This window comes from Melanostigma gelatinosum, assembly GCF_949748355.1.
Source record: "Melanostigma gelatinosum genome assembly, chromosome: 18".
Lineage (NCBI taxonomy): Eukaryota > Metazoa > Chordata > Actinopteri > Perciformes > Zoarcidae > Melanostigma > Melanostigma gelatinosum.
Window position 1 is genome coordinate 8,828,008 of NC_136651.1, and position 23,512 is coordinate 8,851,519.

The 23,512-nt window shown below is 44.3% G+C and overlaps 1 protein-coding gene and 1 long non-coding RNA gene across 2 annotated transcripts; both read left to right on the forward strand.

Moving 5' to 3' along the window:
* Nucleotides 1–645: 645 nt before the first annotated feature.
* LOC306792303 (thrombospondin-4-B-like) lies at nucleotides 646–16,424 on the forward strand (the record flags this gene model as incomplete). The annotated part of the gene is made up of 10 exons (XM_079289376.1): nucleotides 646–657; nucleotides 11,694–11,853; nucleotides 13,113–13,231; nucleotides 13,365–13,417; nucleotides 13,539–13,732; nucleotides 14,819–14,997; nucleotides 15,659–15,707; nucleotides 15,794–15,990; nucleotides 16,133–16,305; nucleotides 16,388–16,424. 10 exons carry the CDS (start codon nucleotides 646–648, stop codon nucleotides 16,422–16,424), a joined length of 1,173 nt encoding a protein of 390 aa, XP_079145502.1.
* Nucleotides 16,425–16,481: 57 nt separating this feature from the next.
* LOC306792601 lies at nucleotides 16,482–17,679 on the forward strand. Its single transcript, XR_013772829.1, has 2 exons — nucleotides 16,482–16,608; nucleotides 16,882–17,679. It is a non-coding gene; the product is annotated as an uncharacterized lncRNA (long non-coding RNA).
* Nucleotides 17,680–23,512: the final 5,833 nt, after the last annotated feature.

Consider the following 23,512-nt stretch of genomic DNA (forward strand, 5'->3'; position numbering starts at 1 on the left):
GCATGGAAAAGAGACAAGATTCATTGGGATAACTGCATGAAACAATGGAAAGAGGAGGGATGGTGGAAGGCGGCCAGTCCACTACCTCCGTCGGTCAACAACCTCCTGCTCATTACCAACGATTTGACAAAACGAGTGGCTCAAGCACAGACTGCAGAGAGAAATCAAACGACAAATCAAACCAAGCGATGGGGGTTCGCTAACCCACTGAAGCAAGCCCGCAAAGACAGAGAAGAGGAACAGCGAGTGGCAATGATGGCACTAGGAACGGCCATGACGGATCGGATGCAGGTGGACATGCCGGCCGGAAAAGGAAAAACCAGGTCCCATCTGTCACTCGACATCACCCCCCTTGACATTACCCCCCTCGACATCACCCCTACCACTCAAGCCCCGGTAGGTCTGGAAAAGACTGCACAGGAACCGGGCCAGGCATCTCTGGCCTCGGCCCCTCCCCCGCCCTCAACTGGCCTGTCTCCAGCACTTCCTCCGGTTCCTCCCCCCCCCCAGTATCACCTTTGGTCCCATGGCCCGCCCCCCAAAGGAGAAACAGAAGAGATTGATGCCGGTGAATATCCCCTGAGAGCAGCCCCCACTCTCGCGCACCCACTGCGTGTTCAATTTGTGCCTTTTGGGTTTGCAGACATGACCAGCATGGTACAACAGCTCCCATCCCTCCACGCGGGAGCCAATCCATGGATTGAGCTCATGGAATCTTTGACTGCTGGCCACCAGCTGGCAGTTGGCGACCTGAGAGCACTTCTCTCCCGCTGTCTGGACCCAACCCAGTGTACTGCCCTACTATACATGGCAGACGCTGGTGTGGCACCAGATGCCGACCCCTTTGATCGATATCGTACAGCGTTGTGGCAGGAGCTCAGAACTAAGTTCCCCACTCCAGTGAACCAAGGCGCAGTGGCAGCATTCATCTGGGCCCCGGCAGAGCCCCCCACACATGATGCCACATGATGCAAGCATTACCACAGTGGCACTATGGCACACAATGGTAAAACGAGGCCTCCCTGATGGACCTCGCCGGTGCATGGACGTAGTGGTTGGCCTAGAAGAAATAACACAAGACATGTGGAACGCCCAGCTCCGACATTACCTCTCTAAGCACATTCAAACTGAGGCGGGTAGCGACTCAGAAATTAAGGCCCTGCAGAAGGCCCTACTCAAGAAACAACTCAAAGAACAAGACGCGGCTGAGGCAACCATGAAATCTAAGGCTAAACAGCAACAACAGCTGGTAGTCCAACCTGCACCGACTCCACCTCCAACGGCACCTACTCCTTCCGTCCCACTGGAGGTCATGATGGCTATGATGTCAGCAGCCGGTGAACAGTCACGCCCATGGGTCCCACAGGGCCAATGGGGTGGAAGAGGAGGAGCCAGAAGAAGAGGAGCGCCTGGAGGCAGAGGAGCATCCTATTTCTGCTACAACTGTGGGAAACCGGGACACTTCGCAAGAGACTGCATGTCAGCACCGCAGCAAACACAGAGAGGAAGAGGACAATACTCCAGAGGAGGAGGCGGACGGGGCTATGAGAGACAAAGACCACAGCAAGGGGCCCATCAGGCTCCTTGGGACGAGGGACATGGTCCCCAAGGCGGGGCCCATGCCACACAGGCCAACAACAATGGCCCAGAGGTTACAACAGTCCTCCCTATTGACACGCCCCTCAATCACTGGCGTCACACACTCTACATTTCGGCCTCACCAGCGAGCCCTTAATAAGGTGCTCAGTAAATGGACAGGATCACATCTTCCTCGTCGACACTGGAGCCACCTATTCGAGTGTGATGACTACGCAGCCGTTGTCGGACCGGTTTGTGTCAGTGGTGGGAGTCTCTGGCACTCCAGTTCGACAATTTTACACCACCCCTCTCCCCATCACATTTCAAGATGCAACCCTCATGCACAGCTTTCTCTCTGCTCCAAACTGCCCAGTCAACCTGCTAGGACACGATCTGATGACTCGCCTCAATCTGATCATCTGGATGAACCAAGACGGTGTCCATGTCTCGTCCAACCCACCAACTAGTACGTTGTCCATGCCAGTACGCATTCTCTCCCTTGCTCCCGTTACAGAGACGGTGTCCCCCACAGACGAAGAGGTTTTCTGGCTACGCTGTCTTCAAACTGGCCCCCAGACCCCTGCCATCCAATATTGGTTCAACATTCTCAAACCAAAAATCACTCCCACTGCACAAAGACTCTCAGCCCATCTTCGCCTTCACCTTCAATGATCAGCAGTATACCTATGCCTCCCTACCCCAGGGCTACAGGTGCGCCCCAGGCCTATTCAACCACCACTTACGCCTTCATCTTGCTGACCTCTCCCTCCCAGAAGGCGTAGTTCTGATTCAATATGTTGATGATCTGCTTCTGGCAGCAACGTCAGCAGCTCTGCCTCGATTCCTCTGTCCGACTCCTCACTCTATTGGCCGAAAAGGGCTACAAGGTCAAACGTTCAAAGGTGCAGTTCACCAGACGCCAAGTGTTGTTTTTGGGTCGCAATGTTTCATCAGACGGGCAAGGCCTGTCACACATGCACAGGGTCACCATCTTGCAACATCCCCAACCGCTCACTGTTGCCGCTCGCCTCTCATTTCTGGGCTTAACAGGCTACTCACGAGCCCATATCCCTACCACTACACCAACCACACCACCATTCTCAGAGAGATGTTGAAGGAAGTGGGCACCAGAAATCTTACTGCCAACTGAGGGCACACAGCACCTTTGTGCCAGCCACAAGAAATATGACGGCTAACTTTACGGATGGACAACCACGTGTGCGAGGAAGTTGCAGTACAAGAAGAAAAATTGAGACCGGATCTCCAGAACACTCCCCACCTCACAGCTGAGGCCTGGCTGTACACAGATGGTTGCTGCTACAAAGGAGAAGAAGGGAACATTGCATCCTATGCAGTGGTGGAACAGAAGAGTGATGGCTATCACCAAACAGTGGAGTCAGGGATACTGCCACAACCCGCTTCAGCACAACTAGGGGAAGTGGAAGCACTGATTCAGGCTCTGAAGTGGAGCACGGACAAAATTGTAAATATCTTCACAGATTCGGTTTACGCCCATGGAGCGGCCCACATCGATGGCCCTGTATGGCGAAGACGCAACTTCACCACTTCAAATGACCACCCCATAAAACACGAAGCAGCTATGAGAAGGCTGGTGGAAGCAATCCAACTACCAAAGGGGGTGGCCATCATGAAATGCAAAGGACATGACACAATCAGATCACGAATCAGCGCCGGTAATGAAGCGGCAGACAGAGCAGCAAAGAAAACGGGAGGCTACACACCTCGCCAAATGGTTATGAAGCCAACATCCGGCCCACCTGAGCTCACAATCGAGCACATCAAAGATCATCAAAAGAAAGCAGGACCTTATGAATGGTCTGAATGGACACGAAAAGGAGCCTCAAAAGACAAAGAAGGTCTGTGGAGAGCCCACGACGGCAGAGTGGTTGCCTCAGCAGAACTGTGTGCAGCACTCCTACCAGGGGCCCACGGACCTACGCACCAGGGAAAGAAATGGACATTGGAAAATTTAAAACAACTATGGTGGCATCCGCATATGGAAGCGATATCTTTCCTCTTCTGCGATGAATGTCAAATTTGTGGCAATCACAACCCAAGAAAACCATTCAAGACACCGATGGGATCTTATCCCGTGCCCTCAGCCTGTTTCCAAGACATCAGCATAGATTATACAGATATGACCAGAGAACAGAGTGCAGGGAAAGAGGTACATCTTGGTAATGGTAGACAGATTTTCAAGTTGGGTGGAAGCAATTCCCACCAAGAGAGAAGACGCGCAGACAGTTGTAAAGTGGCTGCAGACAGAACTGATTCCCCGTTACGGAGTACCGAGATGCATCCGCTCCGATAACGGATCACACTTTAGCAACACCATGCTCGCACAGGTAGAGCAATTTCTGGGAATTACACACCGATTCGGGTCAGTCTATCACCCGCAATCTCAGGGCCTGGTGGAACGAGCGAATCAGACCCTTAAGGCCAAAATTGCCAAAGTTTGCGCGGGCTCCAAATGAACATGGGTTGAGGCCCTGCCCCTGGCCCTTATGGCCATGAGGTCCGGAAAAGGGGGAGAAACACATCTCTCCCCACACGAGATCATGACTGGCCGGCCGATGCCAGGTCCACCCAGAGATGGAGGTCACATGCCACCTCTGGATGTACAGCAGATTGAAATGTCTGACTATATGAGTGCCCTAACTTCTCTTGCTGAAGCTCTCTCCAAGCAGATTGAGAGGACTCGAGCAGTACCTGAAGCAGCGGCAGCTGGAAAGCAGATACAAGTAGGTGATTGGGTCAGGGTCAAGGTTCACAAGCGCAAGTGGACTGACCCCAGGTGGACTGGGCCGTACGAGGTGAAGGAGGTTACTTCACCCTCGGTCCAGGTCAAGGGCAAATCAGGCGCCCCTTGGCACCACCTGACACACTGTGTCCCAGCACCGGTACCAACCAGAACACTGGGAGAAATTCGTACTGATTTGGAAAATGCATCGGGAACTTAGACGCTGTCTAGGGGACCCTTCTGCAAACCCCGCCGACCGAGGTCGGCAGCGCTTCACCTGGAAAGGGGTGGGATGTGGGAAGAAAACTATAATGGGGGTGGGTATGGGCATACTAGTTGCCCTCCTGATCTGGGGACTAGAAACCAAGTATCAGACACACCAGCACCCATCTCATTCAACTGCCCCTCTTCCCTCTCCATCCCCGAATCAGACACACACCCGAACTAGACATAGCACCCCACCAGCTTCCGATCCAGACAATTCAGATGATAGGGACCTAAACATCGAGTTACAGCCATTGAATGAGTAGTTCCAAGTCTAATAAGTTCACACCTAGCAGGTGTGAAAAGGGGGATTTGTAAATCAAAATATATTCATTCAATGTTAAATAATATGAGCTATACTTGTAAGCTTATATTGCGGAGTTGTGAGGTCACTGTAAGTAGGTCAAAAACTCCAAGCAGTGCATTCCGTCGCCTGTTCGCACGATAGAAACAGATACAGTGGCCCTGAAAGAAACACTTGCTTAAACCACCAGATTAGGGCAGAAACTGCCATCTTAGAGTAGGAGAAGAGTTCTCTTTATCTATTCACACAGAGACTTCGAAATAGCTTAGAACTGCACCCTTTTCCGGCACCTTAAGTGTTAACAATATGCCGACACACTGACGTTCCAGAGAAGGCGGTCCCGGAACTGAGCCAGTGTGGGTGAAGTTGCACAGAGCTCCATCAGGTCATCTGAACGCTAAAAAACAGATCCACCTCCTACTTTGTATTCAACCAATAGGCTTTCATCAGAAGAACCTTTAACACACATGCGCACTCGGTCTAAGCGCCTTTTAGCTTTTCATTCGCTCCTACAGAGTGAACTTTTCTAGGTCCGTGCACGTTTAACTGCTGGACATAATACTTCTGTTACAAATAAACCTTATTGCTTGAATTGAGCTAAACGCCTCGACCTAAGTTTGTTCACCTGAGTTTTCTCCTCAACATGAGTTATATTCTTAACAGAAGTACACTCATCCGATGAAGGAATTATTTATTCATCAATGGCACTGTTAATCATATAAGAGACAAAGTGGTTCTGTTTGTGATAACGGTTTTATACAAAATGTATGAAATACATTTGACACACCACATGAAACATCACACAGGGGAGGAACGATGGAGCTTTCATCCTATCTTTATCCAAGAGCGTGTTCTTTCAATTTGAGAGCATCGCTCATTAAGTCCACGCTCAGATTTGGTACTGTCTTTAGCTTGATCCAGTAGACTAATTGAGTTTTTATTTTCTAGTTAGTGTTGGTTTTCTAGAGGGGGCCGGGGACACGCTCACCTGGAAGAAAATGTTGTACATTTTAAAGTTAAATGCATCAGTCTGGTGCACTCTGAGACCAACATCAAGAACATGAACATAATTCATGCTGAAAGTAAAGCAGTTTAAACTGACAAATGCAGGAAGGACAGCTGGCAAGAAATCACTAACTGTCATTCTGTAAATTAACCGATTTATAATATCACTGCTTCATCTATAACGCGATAGATCTGACTATAATAACACGTGTATTCACGTTCATGTTTTACTTTGATGTATTCTTATTCTTTCAGCTGAGACCCCAGCGATGTGAAACGGACTTTTGGGCAAATAAATAAAAATATATATAAATATAATTCTAAGCAGTACGGAAGTTTCCTTCCATAACTTAAAATCACCCACACCAAATATTAAAGTAGCCGGAGACTGTGAGACACGACTCAAGAAGCCGACACACGTCAGTGAATGTGTGATGAGAGAATATTTACACATTTCTTTTCTATTTACTCCCAAGTCTGTTTCGCACCACTAAGGCTACAGCTGAAAGAACAAGACTAAAATATTGTCATACACGCCATGAAAACACATCTGCAACACATTAATTTACCATAATACACACATGTACTTATAGTCAGATCTATCCTGCTCTAAATGAAGCAGTGATGTCATAAATCTGTTAATTTACTAATTCACACAGTCTGAGATTTATTGCCAGCTGTCTTTTTTTGCATTTGTCAGTTTAAACTGTGATTATGTAACAATCATTAACGGTCCACGTGCCGAGCTCTGATTGGTCAGTGTGTATTTGAAGAAAATGAATTCAATCACACGTTGCTGAGGGAGCAGAGGGGCAGAAAACGGTCTGAAGGCAATTCATTGGTGATATTTTGTCTTCAATAAATAAATGTTGGAAAACAATCACTTGAGTCGTCTCCTTCCACGACCCACAACTGTTACATATGTACCAGATGGAAGGTAACTGAAGATAGGAGTAATGATATACTTTTTTATTAGTTTAAGGGGCTTTTGTTACCCACCAAGTTGCAGCGGAACCGGATGTTCCTCGTAGAACCTGTCTGAATGGACTTTTATCTGTTCACCTTTTCTTCTGGATGGTTCTCCTCTGACTCATCTCCCGAGTCAAAACCACACCCATAATGCATTGCTGGTGAAATCCAGGGAACTGCCATTACATGTGAGGAGAACTGAGTTAGCACTATCACACTGGATTAGAATTCAGGGTGGACTTAACGGAAATATAGCATCGACTGTCCTGTACAATGGTTGGGAGTACTCGACATTCTCTGGTAAAAGCTTTGGATGGGACATCTTGGCAGGACATTTGGAATTATGACAATAAGGGTAGAAATTACAACAAAATTCAGGGTGGACTTAACGGAAATATAGCATCGACTGTCCTGTACAATGGTTGGGAGTACTCGACATTCTCTGGTAAAAGCTTTGGATGGGACATCTTGGCAGGACATTTGGAATTATGACAATAAGGGTAGAAATGACAACAAAATTCAGACATCAGTCAGAGTGAGAAGTGATGGAAGTAAAAGTAGAAAAGAAGATGTTACTTTCAGATTAAGGTTCGGACATACAGGACTCAATGACACATTATACACATCATGAAAAAGACAGAGTGGGATAAATGTGAGATATGCAACTGTAAAGAAACTGTAGAACATGTGTTGATAGAGTGGAGGAAGAGAAAGACTGAAGAACAGAGTGGTAGATACAGGAAGGGAGTGGAGCATCAAAGGACTGTTAGACAGGGGACAAACAAGTTCAGCTTAAAAGGGCTTTATTTAATATTTTGAATGGAACGGGTTAAAAAGCCAGACTATGACTGCAATATGGAGTTTATTTCTAATTGTTTCATTATATTTATAAATAACATTATTATTGTGTTTAAATGATAACTGTCATAAAGTCATGATGTTACACACTCCGGTCCAGTAGGTGGCGCCTTAAACATTGGTTTGGAGTCCGCCATTATAGTGAAAGAAGAAGAAGGAGAAGAAGAAGAAGAAGAAGAAGACGGAGGAGAGGAAGAAGAAGAGGACTACTCTCCTGGTAGCAGATAAGCTATTGAAGTTAGCTTAGCATGCTACCTGGAAACAGACGGACGAGGACGGAAGTGACCAACACAGCGCAAGTCAGAGTAAACGGTGACAAGGAGTTGACGGAGTTCGTCTGGAGGAAACCTTTCTGTGGTTGAGTGAAAATGTCTAAAGTAGAAATGTTGAGATCTTTAGTCAGCCAGCGACTAACTGCGGCTGAAGAAGATATATTAGGTATGTTTGAAAGAACGATAGCAGAGTACGAGGAGGAAATCTCTCGTTCAAAAGAGGCGAATAAGCGACAACGGGAACTTCTGGACGCCGTTCACAACCCGGAAGTCCGGATACAAAGAGCACGTGGGTTCACTTTATTTCTTCTCTCAAACACTGTTCATGCTCCGGTTGATAACTTTCAATGTAGTTTGGAGTGAGACTCTGTTGCAATTCGTCGTTTTCTTCTTGTCCTGATTTAATACCTGCAAACGTGTCGCTTTTCGGCGAAATTAGCCGTTTTGAATCAAAATATATCATCCACGTGAGTGTAGTAGATCCGTAGAGTTTTCAATTTTTTTAGTCAACTGGCCAGCCAGCGTTTCTCAGATTGGAGTGAGACAAGGAGAAAATGTGATGTCGTGATCTTCGCAATAAAACATATTTGATGCGACGTGTCGAGTCTTGGCCAATCAGCGTTAAGATGTCTACACTGTCTTAATTTCGATGGTCATTTCGATGGTTCTCGCTACTGTATAAATATGCTGCGGTATTTACAGGCATTAAAGGTATAAGTATTGTGAGGAATTTAAGTGTTAAAGCGCACCTAGCGATGGATATGATGTGTTACAATATGTTTACTTGTAGAAGGTTTAAACTAAAGGGAGAGTCACTGAATTTGTTGTGCACTGTGAGAGAAACCAGAGAATTTATGACACCGCAATAAAGTCAGAGAGGGGGGATGTTGCTGAAGAGTTTCTGAGCACAGCCTTAAAGAAGGGGGGGTGAATTGGTCAAGGAAGTGGCCGAATGAAGTCCGAAGGGTTCAGCCAATCACTGAGCTGATCGATGGGCTAAGGAATGTGTAATATGAGACATTTCAGAGACTTTGGAGGGACAAAGAAACTGAATCCCCGGAGATAATCAGACCTCATCTGGACCATGAGGCGGACACACCAGTCTGTCGTGTGGTGCGGATGGGGCCTCTATTTCATGAAGTATCACTACTGATAATGTAATTCAGTTTGTAACTGCATTTTCTGTTGTTAGTATATTAAATTCCTTTTGATATAAACTTCAACCAGCTGATTCTGCCCTGCTTAATGATGGAAGAAAGGGGGGGGGGCTGCCTCTTCTCCTCTTCTCCTCTGCATGCTTCTTCATCTCTGGAGCAAGGAGGGGGGCTTTTACCTTTTGTTTGAGAAATTTTGAACATAACGTGTGTGTGCGCTCATTTGCAATAGTGTTGCGTGTGTCATAGAGCAAAGGTTTGAATCGCCAGGTGAGGCGCTCCCCGTACAAAGAGGGAGCTCTGACACGCAGGTGGTTCAGCTTAAAACTTGTAACTAGTTGTGTTGTGAATCGGGTTAGTCGGTGGGATATTGTGTATCAACCTGCAGGAACAGCACCTTCCCCATCCCTGAGACTCCAGGACTCCCACACACAATGTGGCCCAACCCTGGCTTGTGTGTGGGTTAAGATAATGCGTCCCTGTGCTGGACAAGTTCAAATAAAGTATAAAGATACAGGGCTCACAAAACACTGAGAGGAGAGATGCGTATGCGGAGCCCTGACTTTGTTTGTTGCTGGGGCTACTTAATCAATTATTGTGTTTTGTGAAACCATAGATCTATGTTTTTGATGCTTGACTTAATAAATTGTTAATACTTGTAGATCGTCTACCCCCCCCCCCCCCCCCTTCGGGTGCTTGGCACCTCTTTCACCTCTTATGAGTTTGCAGGTATGCTGATTTCTTCTCTCCGCTTCTAGATGACAGGAAATATTTCAACTTAAAGTACAAGTTTGTTCTCTTTGATAACACCACATGGATTTGACAGCTTAAAATGGTTCATATGTTCATGTCACTTAAGTTGATTACATTATTGTATTATCTGGTTCTAGTGATACTCTGGAAGTGTATGTCCAGGAGACTATTTGCTCAATTCTAAAATGTCTTTGTAACCCCTCTGTGTGTGTTTACTGTTTTCCTGCAGACGTCCAGCAGCTGTTGTTGGTTAAAGAAGAGGTTCCCTCTGAGCAGCAGGAGTGGAGCTCCAGTCTGGACCAGGAGGACCCAGAGCCCCCACACATGAAAGAAGAACAGGAGGAACTCTGCACCAGTCAGGAAGGAGAGCAGCTTCAAGGTCTGGAGGAGGCCGATGTCAAGTTCTCATTCACTCCTGTGAAGATGAAGAAGAGGAAGCTCAGTCCTCACAGCTTCATCAAAGACAAACTAAACAGATGGGAACAGAAGCTGATGGAGAGGACTGTGGAGGACCAGAACCAGACAGGAACTTGGATCCAGATAGACATCCAGAACCAGATACTGATGAGAAGCCTGGAGACTCTTCTGACACTGATGAGGGTGCTGATGGGAAGAAGACCAGAGAACCTCAGTCAGGTTTAAACTATGTGAAACCTGATGAAGTCCGTGTCACTGATTCACGATGTAGCGCTGGTGAAAAACATTTTAGATGCTCTGAGTGTGAGAAAACATTTGGCAATAGTCAAAATCTGAAGACACACATGAGAACCCACACAGGAGAAAAGCCTTTCAGCTGCTCAGTCTGTAAGAAATCTTTTAACCAGCGTTCAAATTTACAGTTACACAAGAGAACCCACACAGGAGAAAAGCCTTTCAGCTGCTCAATCTGTAAGAAATCTTTTAACAAGCGTTCAAATTTACAGAGCCACATGAGAACCCACACAGGAGAAAAACCTTTCAGCTGCTCAGTCTGTAAGAAATCTTTTAACCAGCGTTCACATTTACAGGCACACATGAGAACCCACACAGGAGAAAAACCTTTCAGCTGCTCAGTCTGTAAGAGATCTTTTAACCAGAGTTCAACTTTACAGAAACACATGAGAACCCACACAGGAAACAATCCCCTTTAGCTGTTGTGGTTGCAGTAAAGTGTCCGTTTGTGATAAAAGCTTTCAGCACGAGTCACCTCTGAAGTGACACATGATTAACCGCGGTTCAACTACACTGATTTCAATACAAAAAGTTATTCACTGAATGAGTTCCAACTGTACAGTTTGAAATAGTTTTGGTGATTATATTGATGATTGATTTGATGGTAATGTAAGTTTAAGACGATGGTTTTACCTGCATCTGTGCACAGTATATTGTATTCAAATGATTTCATCAATAAAAAGTAAAAGGTTTGTGTATTTCACTGGTTCATACAGTTGTACATAGCACACTTTGTTCATCAGGATTAAATCCATCAGTGACTGGAGTGTGACTCAATAGTTCTTTGTCTTGTTTGCTCTCTTTGCTGCCATTACTGGAATTAAATTGTCATCTTGTCTGACACAAACTCGTAAAAAGGATGAAAAAGGTCCTGAGATGAAGCAATCTACACATTCCTTGGAGTCACAAACCAACAACATCCTTATCTCGATCTATCGTTCCTTCCAGTTGATATATATAGTTGTATTAATCCGTACGAAAACATGCATGCACATGCAAGCTTGTCCACTGAAAACAAATACACGTGATGTGAACGGGGCCTTTGTGTTCTCCGTCTGTCTCAGGACAACTGCAGGTTGAAGGCCAACGTGGACCAGAGGAACAGCGATAAGGACAGCCACGGCGACGCCTGTGATAACTGTCGCACGGTGGAGAACCCGGACCAGAAGGACACCGACAGCGACGGCAAAGGGGACGCCTGCGATGATGATATGGATGGAGACGGTATGGAGATAAATAAAATAGCACCGATGCTCGTGCTTATATAACCAGCACTGAAGGCACTCTCCGTTTAAACGTATTATTCTGTTCCTTCCTTCACATTTACACCCTGCTCTTACATTAAATAATGCAGATTTTACAGTACAAATCTCTCTTAATCATGTTGTAAAAAAAATACAGTTGTATGGATGTTTTTATAAGCCAGCTGAGGCATAACAAACAGCACTGCAAAAAAAAAGAAAAGTTAAGGCCAAAAGCAGTCTGACCCCTGAGCGAACACAAGCTTTGATCATTCACCAGCATGATTACACCTCAGAAAACCCCATGGCAGAGAAGATGGTTTCTCCTCTATTGCTGCTGCTTGACCTTTATGCATTCGTGGGGCTGCTGCTGCCTCCCTGCGATGAATAAGAAATAGCATCTGAACACAAACTGCCGTTCACCTTCACAGCAAATACAACAGTGCAACCTAGTGGTGGAATTACAAGTACCATGCCATTCAGTCGATATAGTTCAAACAGTAGTATGGATGTAATGTCTACATTTTTCATATGCATTCAAAAATCAAATATAAATTCACTGATTGACTTCACTAAGTGTGAGAGAGTTACTTTAATGCATTACTTTGATTTTAGAGATCAAACCTCAATTCAAACAGATGAAGATAATATCTCATTATGTATCCATGTAATCATTCTTCCATATTGGCAACATCCATATCTGTTTATATTTCCACTGGGCAGTAACTTGGTTTCTTTTATGATAGGTCTGCAGCCAACGATTCCAATCTGCCGATAATTCTCTCTATAAAACGAGGGGTTTGTAAAATGACAAAGAATAGTGGAAAATGTCTTAAAGCCCAAGTTGAAATCTTCAAAAAGCTTGTTTTGTCTGACCAATGGTCCAAAAGCCGGAGTAAAATCAATTTACTGACACATAAGATTCCCCAATTCCTAAAATGAGTAAACTGGAACTAAATATTTTTGGGCATTTTTGGATTTATTATCAGAATTGTTGCAGGTAAATATTCTGTCAATCGACTTATTGTCACAGAATCATAGAAATTCACTGATATCTTTTGTGAGAGTTCAGAAAAAGGGACAATGAGAAGAGTATTTATTCTACTACAGTACAATATTATCTGTACTTGCCACCTCCGAATATGTCATCCATGACAATACTATATATTTCCCTGCTGAGACGGAGTCAGACTGACTGCTAAATAACACGAACCATCTCCTCCTGTTGACTGGCGAGCATAGGCCTGAAGAACTTTCTGGACAATTGCCAGCTTGTCCAAAACAGAGACCAGCTGGACCGGGACGGAGACGGAGTGGGAGACGCCTGCGACAGCTGCCCCGACATCCCCAACCCAAACCAGGTCAGTCAGAACCAGATGGAGGGATGGAGGGACGGATAGCTGTGGTGGAAAGTAACTGAGTACACTTTGTTACTAGAGTCCCTCAAGTGTAAAAGAAATGGTGTTTTTCGTGAACTCTCTGCTCTTGTTTCAGTCTGATATTGACCACGACCTGGTTGGAGACTCCTGTGACACAAACCAAGACAGGTAACGATATTCTCCCAGTCTTCATGTTGTGTTCTTGCAGATATCTGAACTGCTGTTTCATACTACTGCTAGTACTACAGCCTTTTTTCACATCATGCGATCGTGTCACTTTCCCTTGTAGTGATGGCGACGGTCACCAGGACACCAAGGATAATTGCCCATTCGTAATAAATAGCTCCCAGCTGGACAGTGACAAAGACGGGCTGGGTGACGAGTGTGACGATGACGACGACAACGACGGGATCCCTGACACTCTGCCACCGGGACCAGACAACTGCCGGCTGGCACCAAATCCTGACCAGATCGACGACAACGGTGAGCGATGGTCTAAAAGACATCGCACCTCCTCATATACCACGCAGTCAAATCAGTTTACAGTAATAATCACATATGATTGTTGATATATTTGGCTGAAAACCAGCCTGGTGATCAGATAAATGTTCATAATTTCATCTCCACATTCTCCCCGAACTGCTCCCTGACTTTCCTTTGAAAGCAATTTTGGTCCCCAGTTGCACACCAACGCAGATCAAACAAAAGCAACTGTGAGCACATTGAGTGGCATTTTTGGTGACTCATTGGGACATTTTCTGTGTAAAACATGCCCCCTGGAGTGTCAATTCAAATCAAGTCAAGACAGCTTTTTTTGGCAGTCAGGGAGTCAAGAGATGTAAGTTGGAGCTGACAGTTGGGAAAATAACAAAACACAAAAAGTGTATTTACTGAGTCCAAATGTTTTACAAGATGCACACAAGACATTCAGGCATTTGCCCGATTGAGCATCAATTCAATCGTTGACACAGAATGAAGCTTTTATGCCAAGAACCGCCAAGTCGGACCTTCTTGACGTCGTAGCAGCTGTTGCACTTCCACAGTGATAAAAGTGCATCAACACATTTCCTTCCATTTAATAATCCATATCAGAACTGCACACTACAAGACACGAACACCACCGAGTAGACTACAGCGTGGCACTTTTTTAACCACGGCAGACACAGCAGCTCTAATGCTGAACCCACACAGCAGGGTGCAGACTAGAGAGATACAATCCATCTATATTAAACCAATGCAACATACAGCCTTGCTCTTTTGCTTGAAATGTGAATAGCCCCTTAAGAAAGGACATTTGGGGATGTTTTATATTCAGCTCTGTCGGCCTTTTTGACATTTTTGCTTAAGCCAGTCTGAAATCTCCTCATTGTGACAACGCAGGAAACACGCTGGTTTAAAAAGGATTTAAAAGGAGCTCGTTACTTTGAATAAATGACGCAACACAATCTTTGCCAGTGTGTGTAATCAAAAACTGTTAACAAGTCTCTGCACCTCTGACCTATTGGAACAATGACTCACGGTCTTTCTTACTTTAATTTAAGTCTAAATCTCCTCTCTGTTGTCCCTCAGATGATGGAGTTGGAGACATGTGCGAGTCTGACTTTGACCAGGACAAAGTGATTGACAGGATCGACAACTGCCCTGAGAATGCTGAGGTCACCTTGACTGACTTCAGGGCCTATCAGACGGTGGTGCTGGACCCTGAGGGCGACGCCCAGATCGACCCCAACTGGGTTGTTCTGAACCAGGTGAGATTACTAAAAGCTGAAAATTCCCTCGCCATATACAAGTTGAAGCAGCTATGGTCGATATTTTTATCTAAACAACAGAAGCAATAACAATAAGAAATGTGAATCGTGATGCGTGAAATCGTACCACGACGACAAAAAATACACAAGACAATATACAACAGTGCCTCGTTTAACCGTGTTGTTGATTCTCGATTTTTTAACTGTGAGGTGCCATACCATATTTAATGATGCTTTCCAGCACAGCGTTGTCCAACGTTGACGTGATCTCAGTTCAGTCTGAGTCTGCAGAGAAAGCCTCTGAGCCAGCCTAGCACACGGATAATCAACGTGGACACTCTCAATTTAATTTATTGTCCATTTGTATTCCCGAGTACTTATAGGAGCACACCTGCTCAATTGCACTGTCACCAATGATTACAGGGCCATGAGATGCAGCTCTCAAATATGATTTCCTCTGTCTTTTGGTATTACCGTTAAAAATGAGGTGGTGGCTGTCACACCAGTCTTTAAAAGTGGCAATCTCCAGCAGCAGACTTAATATAGCCGTATCATCTGACAATCTGATGGAATTATTTGGCTGTCTGCTTCTTCGTGTACAGTGTAGCAGATGAAGGCATCAGGGTGCAAAATGTCTTATTCACAACTCTTTCTCACACAGGGAATGGAAATTATCCAGACCATGAATAGTGACCCAGGACTTGCTGTTGGTAAGAAGTATTTCCTCTGCGTTGAATATCAGTGAATAAAATGCACAATGTCTGAACATCAGTAATATACTGATTTCTGTTGCCAGGTTACACTGCTTTCAGTGGAGTGGACTTCGAAGGAACATTTCACGTAAATACAGTGACCGACGACGACTACGCCGGCTTCATCTTTGGCTACCAGGACTCGTCCTCCTTCTACGTGGTGATGTGGAAGCAGACTGAACAGACCTACTGGCAGGCAACACCCTTCAGAGCTGTGGCTGAGCCCGGCATCCAACTTAAGGTGAAAGCACAAGTCATCAACTCCCCCAGGCAGCAGATTCGTGCTCATCCTATTTTTAATCCCTCGACATATTTTCCACATTTCTTCCTCTCTCTCGCTCTCTCCCCCTTACTTCTCTCTGTTATCTGTCGCTGTTCATCAGGCTGTGAAGTCTAAATCGGGTCCCGGGGAGCACTTGAGAAACTCTCTGTGGCACACGGGAGACACCAACGACCAGGTGCGTCTGCTGTGGAAGGACCCCAGGAATGTGGGCTGGAAGGACAAGGTGTCCTACCGTTGGTACCTGCAGCATCGCCCACAGGTTGGATACATCAGGTATACGACCAACCGTGTTCCGGACAATCTTCATATTGATTACACGAAAAAACCCGTAATTGTTGCTCCATCTAACTCTCAGCAAGCAAGTGAATAAGCATATTTCCCCAAAGTGGTGAGAGTGGAACGTAGATTATTTGTTTTAATTGTGTGTTTTGTTTAGGGCGAGGTTCTATGAAGGAACTGAGCTGGTGGCCGACTCTGGCGTGACAATTGACACGACCATGAGAGGAGGACGACTCGGCGTGTTCTGTTTCTCTCAGGAAAACATCATCTGGTCCAATTTGAAATACCGCTGCAATGGTGAGGGAGGAACACTGAATCACAAATCCACATATTCTATTATTTTTATATATTTTGAATTACCCTGATTGCATGCTATGCAGCGATTGTCTTGAGGTTTGTTTCCAATACATATCTTCTTACGGTCTTTCATTGCTTGCGTCTGGAAAGTGATTTTAGATTGAGATCTGATGTTGTTGTTGCAGACTACAGCTGTGAATAGAATTGGTTTGGCCTCGTTTTGGCTTTAGAGTCTGAGCTCATCTCATGATACCCGACTTCTCACTTCCACAGACACCATCCCAGAGGATTTCCAGGAGTTCAGCACTCAGCACGGCGCCGACTCACTCTGAAGTCGAGAGAGAAACATGACGCCAGATCTCTGAAGACTGCTTGTGTGTGAATGTGTGAATGTGTGAGTGTGTGTCTGTCCGTCTGTGTATTGACGTGTACAGTTTCAGTGCATATATGATCACAATCTCCGTACTGTATGTGCATATTATCATGTCTCTTTCTGTTACCCGAATGTGTTTTTACTGTTTGATTAACTCTTAATGAATCCAGCTGAGCTCATTATGCTGAAGGTTATAAGTTATAATGATTTTTACTGAAAATGATGCTATGTGATATGACATAAATACACCGAAAACATGTAACATCAAATTACAAAATGCAAAATATGGTCAATAATGGACAGTTTCCATATATTTTCAAAATAAAGGGAACATTATTATAATTTTTAAACGGTATTTTCCACACGAGAGATTTTAGCATATGTGTAGCATGATAAAATTGTTCAAACAACTGGAAGGAAAGTTACCGCTTCGGATCAGCCTCATACTGATGTTACATTTTGATCATAAACTGGTTTTATTTGTTTATCAGAGCGGTATTTCTACTACGTTTGTAAAGAGGACACCAAGTCTTGTATGACTCAAATGTCAGACTGTGCCTTGCCTCACTTACTGTAGAAGATTAACTTAAAGCTCAGTTTAGCCATGTTTTCTCTTTCCATCATTTGGTCCTTGACATCTTGATCATTTCATATCTATGTAGTCACAATCCTGGTCAAAGTAAAAGGGCTTTAAAGTACATCGGTGTTGAACAGGCTCATTCTTATTTTTCCTTTAAAATGTTGACATGTTTTGATGATTAGATATGTTAAAGACAACACATACTGCGCATGCATACAACAAATGAACTAATTGAATGCATGAAAATAACCTCTATACTTCCCCAGAGGATTGGCACGTTCTCGGTTGAAACTCTAGAAACAAAGGCCACGGTTTAGCTTGAGCAGGAAATACTTTCCTAATAAGAACATTCTTATCCCCGATTAGCTGCGCTGATGAATTGAGAGACTTTGGTCTTTGCTCCCGGGAGGAGGTCCTCCGGAAAAGATACAATTAACAACGCTCATTGAGTCCACGCTCAGATTTGGTACTGTCTTTAGCTTGATCCAGTAGACTAATTGAGTTTTTATTTTCTAGTTAGTGTTGGTTTTCTAGAGGGGGCCGGGGACACGTTCACCTGGAAGAAAATGTTGTACATTTTAAAGTTAAATGCATCAGTCTGGTGCACTCTGAGACCAACATCAACAACATGAACATAATTCATGTTGAAAGTAACGCAGTTTAAACTGACAAATGCTGGAAGGACAGCTGGCAAGAAATCACTAACTGTCATTCTGTAAATTAACCGATTTATAATATCACTGCTTCATCTATAACGCGATAGATCTGACTATAATAACACGTGTATTCACGTTAATGTTTTACTTTGATGTATTCTTATTCTTTCAGCTGAGACCCCAGCGATGTGAAACTGACTTTTGGGCAAATAAATAAAAATATATATAAATATGATTCTAAGCAGTAAGGAAGTTTCCTTCCATAACTTAAAATCACCCACACCAAACATTAAAGTAGCCGGAGACTGTGAGACACGACTCAAGAAGCCGACACACGTCAGTGAATGTGTGATGAGAGAATATTTACACATTTCTTTTCTATTTACTCCCAAGTCTGTTTCGCACCACTAAGGCTACAGCTGAAAGAACAAGGCTAAAATATCGTCATACACGCCATGAAAACACATCTGCAACACATTAATTTACCATAATACACACATGTACTTATAGTCAGATCTATCCTGCTCTAAATGAAGCAGTGATGTCATAAATCTGTTAATTTACTAATTCACACAGTCTGAGATTTATTGCCAGCTGTCTTTTTTTGCATTTGTCAGTTTAAACTGTGATTATGTAATATTCATTAACGGTCCACGTGCCGAGCTCTGATTGGTCAGTGTGTATTTGAAGAAAATGAATTCAATCACACGTTGCTGAGGGAGCAGAGGGGCAGAAAACGGTCTGAAGGCAATTCATTGGTGATATTTTGTCTTCAATAAATAAATGTTGGAAAACAATCACTTGAGTCGTCTCGTTCCACGACCCACAACTGTTACATATGTACAGATGGAAGGTAACTGAAGATAGGAGTAATGATATACTTTTTTATTAGTTTAAGGGGCTTTTGTTACCCACCAAGTTGCAGCGGAACCGGATGTTCCTCGTAGAACCTGTCTGAATGGACTTTTATCTATTCACCTTTTCTTCTGGATGGTTCTCCTCTGACTCATCTCCCGAGTCAAAACCACACCCATAATGCATTGCTGGTGAAATCCAGGGAACTGCCATTACATGTGAGGAGAACTGAGTTTGCACTATCACACTGGATTAGAATTCAGGGTGGATTTAACGGAAATATAGCATCGACTGTCCTGTACAATGGTTGGGAGTACTCGACATTCTCTGGTAAAAGCTTTGGATGGGACATCTTGGCAGGACATTTGGAATTATGACAATAAGGGTAGAAATTACAACACAATTCAGACATCAGTCAGAGTGAGAAGTGATGGAAGTAAAAGTAGAAAAGAAGATGTTACTTTCAGATTAAGGTTCGGACATACAGGACTCAATGACACATTATACACATCATGAAAAAGACAGAGTGGGATAAATGTGAGATATGCAACTGTAAAGAAACTGTAGAACATGTGCTGATAGAGTGGAGGAAGTTCAGAGTGGAAAGAGAGACTGAAGAACAGAGTGGTAGATACAGGAAGGGAGTGAAGCATGAAAGGACTGTTAGAGACAGGGGACAAACAAGTTCAGTTTAAAAGGGCTTTATTTAATATTTTGAATGGAACGGGTTAAAAAGCCAGAATATGACTGCAATATGAAGTTTATTTATAATTGTTTCATTATATTTATAAATAACATTATTATTGTGTTTAAATGATAACTGTCATAAAGTCATGATGTTACACACTCCGGTCCAGTAGGTGGCGCCTTACACATTGGTTTGTAGTCCGCCATTAAAGTGAAAGAAGAAGAAGGAGGAGAGGAAGAAGAAGAGTACTAATCTCCTGGTAGCCTATAAAGCTATTGAGGTTAGCTTAGCATGCTACCTGGAAACAGACGGACGAGGACGGAAGTGACCAACACAACGCTAGTCAGAGTTTAATGAGAGTAAACGGTGTTTTTAACGGAGTTCGTCTGGAGGAAAACGGTTGAGCATATTCCTTATATGAGTAGCAAAGCCATGTTGAGTGGCCTGTGCAGTGATGTGCCTGTGTGCTGTTGTGCGCATGCGCAAAATAAACGGTCAGTGAGTTCCCAGACCAAAGAGACAATGGCGGCTTGCTCTTTTTCTCCCGTGAATGCTAGCTACTAGGAGCTACTAGCTAACCACTTTGGTGACTGGAATAACGGGGATAGCTGCAGGAATGTCTAACGCCACAAAAACTTCCTGTGGTTTAGTGAAAATGTCTAAAGTAGAAATGTTGAGATCTTTAGTCAGCCAGCGACTAACTGCGGCTGAAGAAGATATATTAGGTATGTTTGAAAGAACGAAAGCAGAATACGAGGAGGAAATCTCTCGTTCAAAAGAGGCGAATAAGCGACAACGGGAACTTCTGGACGCCGTTCACAACCCGGAAGTCCGGATACAAAGAGCACGTGGGTTCACTTTATTTCTTCTTTCAAACACTGTTCATGCTCCGGCTGATAACTTTTAATGTAGTTTGGAGTGAGACTCTGTTGCAATTCGTAGTTTTCTTCTTGTCCTGATTTAATACCTGCAAACGTGTAGCTTTTCGGTGAAATAAGCCGTTTTGAATCAAAATATATCATCCACGTGAGTGTAGATCCGTAGAGTTTTCAATTTTGGGGGGGGGGGGTCAACTGGCCAGCCAGCATTTCTCAGATTGGAGTGAGACAAGGAGAAAATGTGATGTCGTGATCTTCTCAATAAAACATATTTGATGCCACGTGTCGAGTCTTGGCCAATCAGCGTTAAGATGTCTACACTGTCTTCATTTCGATGGTTCTCGCTACTGTAGAAATATGCTTGCGGTATTTACAGGCATTACACTTAACGTTATAAGTATTGTGATGAATTTAAGTGTTAAAGCGCACCTAGCGATGGATATGATGTTACAATCTGTTTACTTGTAGAAGGTTTAAACTAAAGGGAGAGTCACTGAATTTGTTGTGCACTGTGAGAGAAACCAGAGAATTTATGACACCGCAATAAAGTGAGAGAGGGGGGATGTTGCTGAAGAGTTTCTGAGCACAGCCTTAAAGAAGGGGGGTGAATTGGTCAAGGAAGTGGCCGAATGAAGTCCGAAGGGTTCACCCAATCACTGAGCTGATCGATGGGCTAAGGAATGTGTAATATGAGACATTTCAGAGACTTTGGAGGGACAAAGAAACTGAATCCCCGGAGATAATCAGACCTCATCTGGACCATGAGGCGGACACACCAGTCTGTCGTGTGGTGCGGATGGGGCCTCTATTTCATGAAGTATTACTACTGATAATGTAATTCAGTTTGTAACTGCATTTTCTTTTGTTAGTATATTAAATTCCTTTTGATTTAAACTTCAACCAGCTGATTCGGCCCTGCTTAATGATGGAAGAAAGGGAGGGGGGGCTGCCTCTTCTCCTCTGCATGCTTCTTCATCTCTGGAACAAGGAGGGGGGCTTTTTCCTTTACCTTTTGTTTGAGAAATTTTGAACATAACGTGTGTGTGTGTGTGCGCTGATTTGCAATAGTGTTGCGTGTGTCATAGAGCAAAGGTTTGAATCTCCGGGTGAGGCACTCGCGCGCTCCCTGTACAAAGAGGGAGCTCTGACACGCAGGTGGTTCAGCTTAAAACTTGTAACTAGTTGTGTTGTGAATCGGGTTCGTCGGTGGGATATTGTGTAGCAACCTGCAGGAACAGCACCTTCCCCATCCCTGAGACTCCAGGACTCCCACACACAATGTGGCCCAACCCTGGCTTGTGTGTGGGTGAAGATAATGCGTCCCTGTGCAGGACAAGTTCAAATAAAGTATAAAGATACAGGGCTCACAAAACACTGAGAGGAGAGATGCGTATGCGGAGCCCTGACTTTGTTTGTTGCTAGGGCTACTTAATCAATTATTGTGTTTTGTGAAACCATAGATCTATGTTTTTGATGCTTGACTTAATAAATTGTTAATACTTGTAGATCGTCTACCCCCCCCCCCCCCCCGTCCCCCTTCGGGTGCTTGGCACCTCTTTCACCTCTTATGAGTTTGCAGGTATGCTGATTTCTTCTCTCAGCTTCTAGATGACAGGAAATATTTCAACTTAAAGTACAAGTTTGTTCTCTTTGATAACGCCACATGGATTTGGCAGCTTAAAATGGTTCATATGTTCATGTCACATAAGTTGATTACATTATTGTATTATCTGGTTCTAGTGATACTCTGGAAGTGTATGTCCAGGAGACTATTTGCTCAATTCTAAAATGTCTTTGTAACCCCTCTGTGTGTGTTTACTGTTTTCCTGCAGACGTCCAGCAGCTGTTGTTGGTTAAAGAAGAGGTTCCCTCTCAGCAGCGGGAGTCAAGCTCCAGTCTGGACCAGGAGGACCCAGAGCCCCCACACATGAAAGAAGAACAGGAGGAACGCTGCACCAGTCAGGAAGGAGAGCAGCTTCAAGGTCTGGAGGAGGCTGATGTCAAGTTCTCATTCACTCCTGTGAAGAGTGAAGATGAAGAAGAGGAAGCTCAGTCCTCACAGCTTCATCAAAGACAAACTAAACAGATGGGAACAGAAGCTGATGGAGAGGACTGTGGAGGACCAGAACCAGACAGGAACTTGGATCCAGATAGACATCCAGAACCAGATACTGATGAGAAGACTGGAGACTCTTCTGACACTGATGAGGGTGCTGATGGGAAGAAGACCAGAGAACCTCAGTCAGGTTTAAACTATGTGAAACCTGATGACGTCCGTGTCACTGATTCACATTGTAGCGCTGGTGAAAAACATTTTAGATGCTCTGAGTGTGAGAAAACATTTGGCAATAGTCAAAATCTGAAGAGACACATGAGAACCCACACAGGAGAAAAGCCTTTCAGCTGCTCAGTCTGTAAGAAATCTTTTAACCAGCGTTCACATTTACAGATACACATGAGAACCCACACAGGAGAAAAGCCTTTCAGCTGCTCAGTCTGTAAGAAATCTTTTAACGAGCGTTCAACTTTACAGAAACACATGAGAACACACACAGGAGAAAAGCCTTTCAGCTGCTCAGTCTGTAAGAAATCTTTTCACCAGCGTTCAACTTTACAGGGACACATGAGAGCCCACACAGGAGAAAAACCTTTCTGCTGCTCAGTCTGTAAGAAATCTTTTAACGTGCGTTCAACTTTACAGATACACATGAGAACCCACACAGGAGAAAAACCTTTCTGCTGCTCAGTCTGTAAGAAATCTTTTAACGTGCGTTCAACTTTACAGATACACATGAGAACCCACACAGGAGAAAAACCTTTCAGCTGCTCAGTCTGTAAGAAATCTTTTAACGAGCGTTCAACTTTACAGAGCCA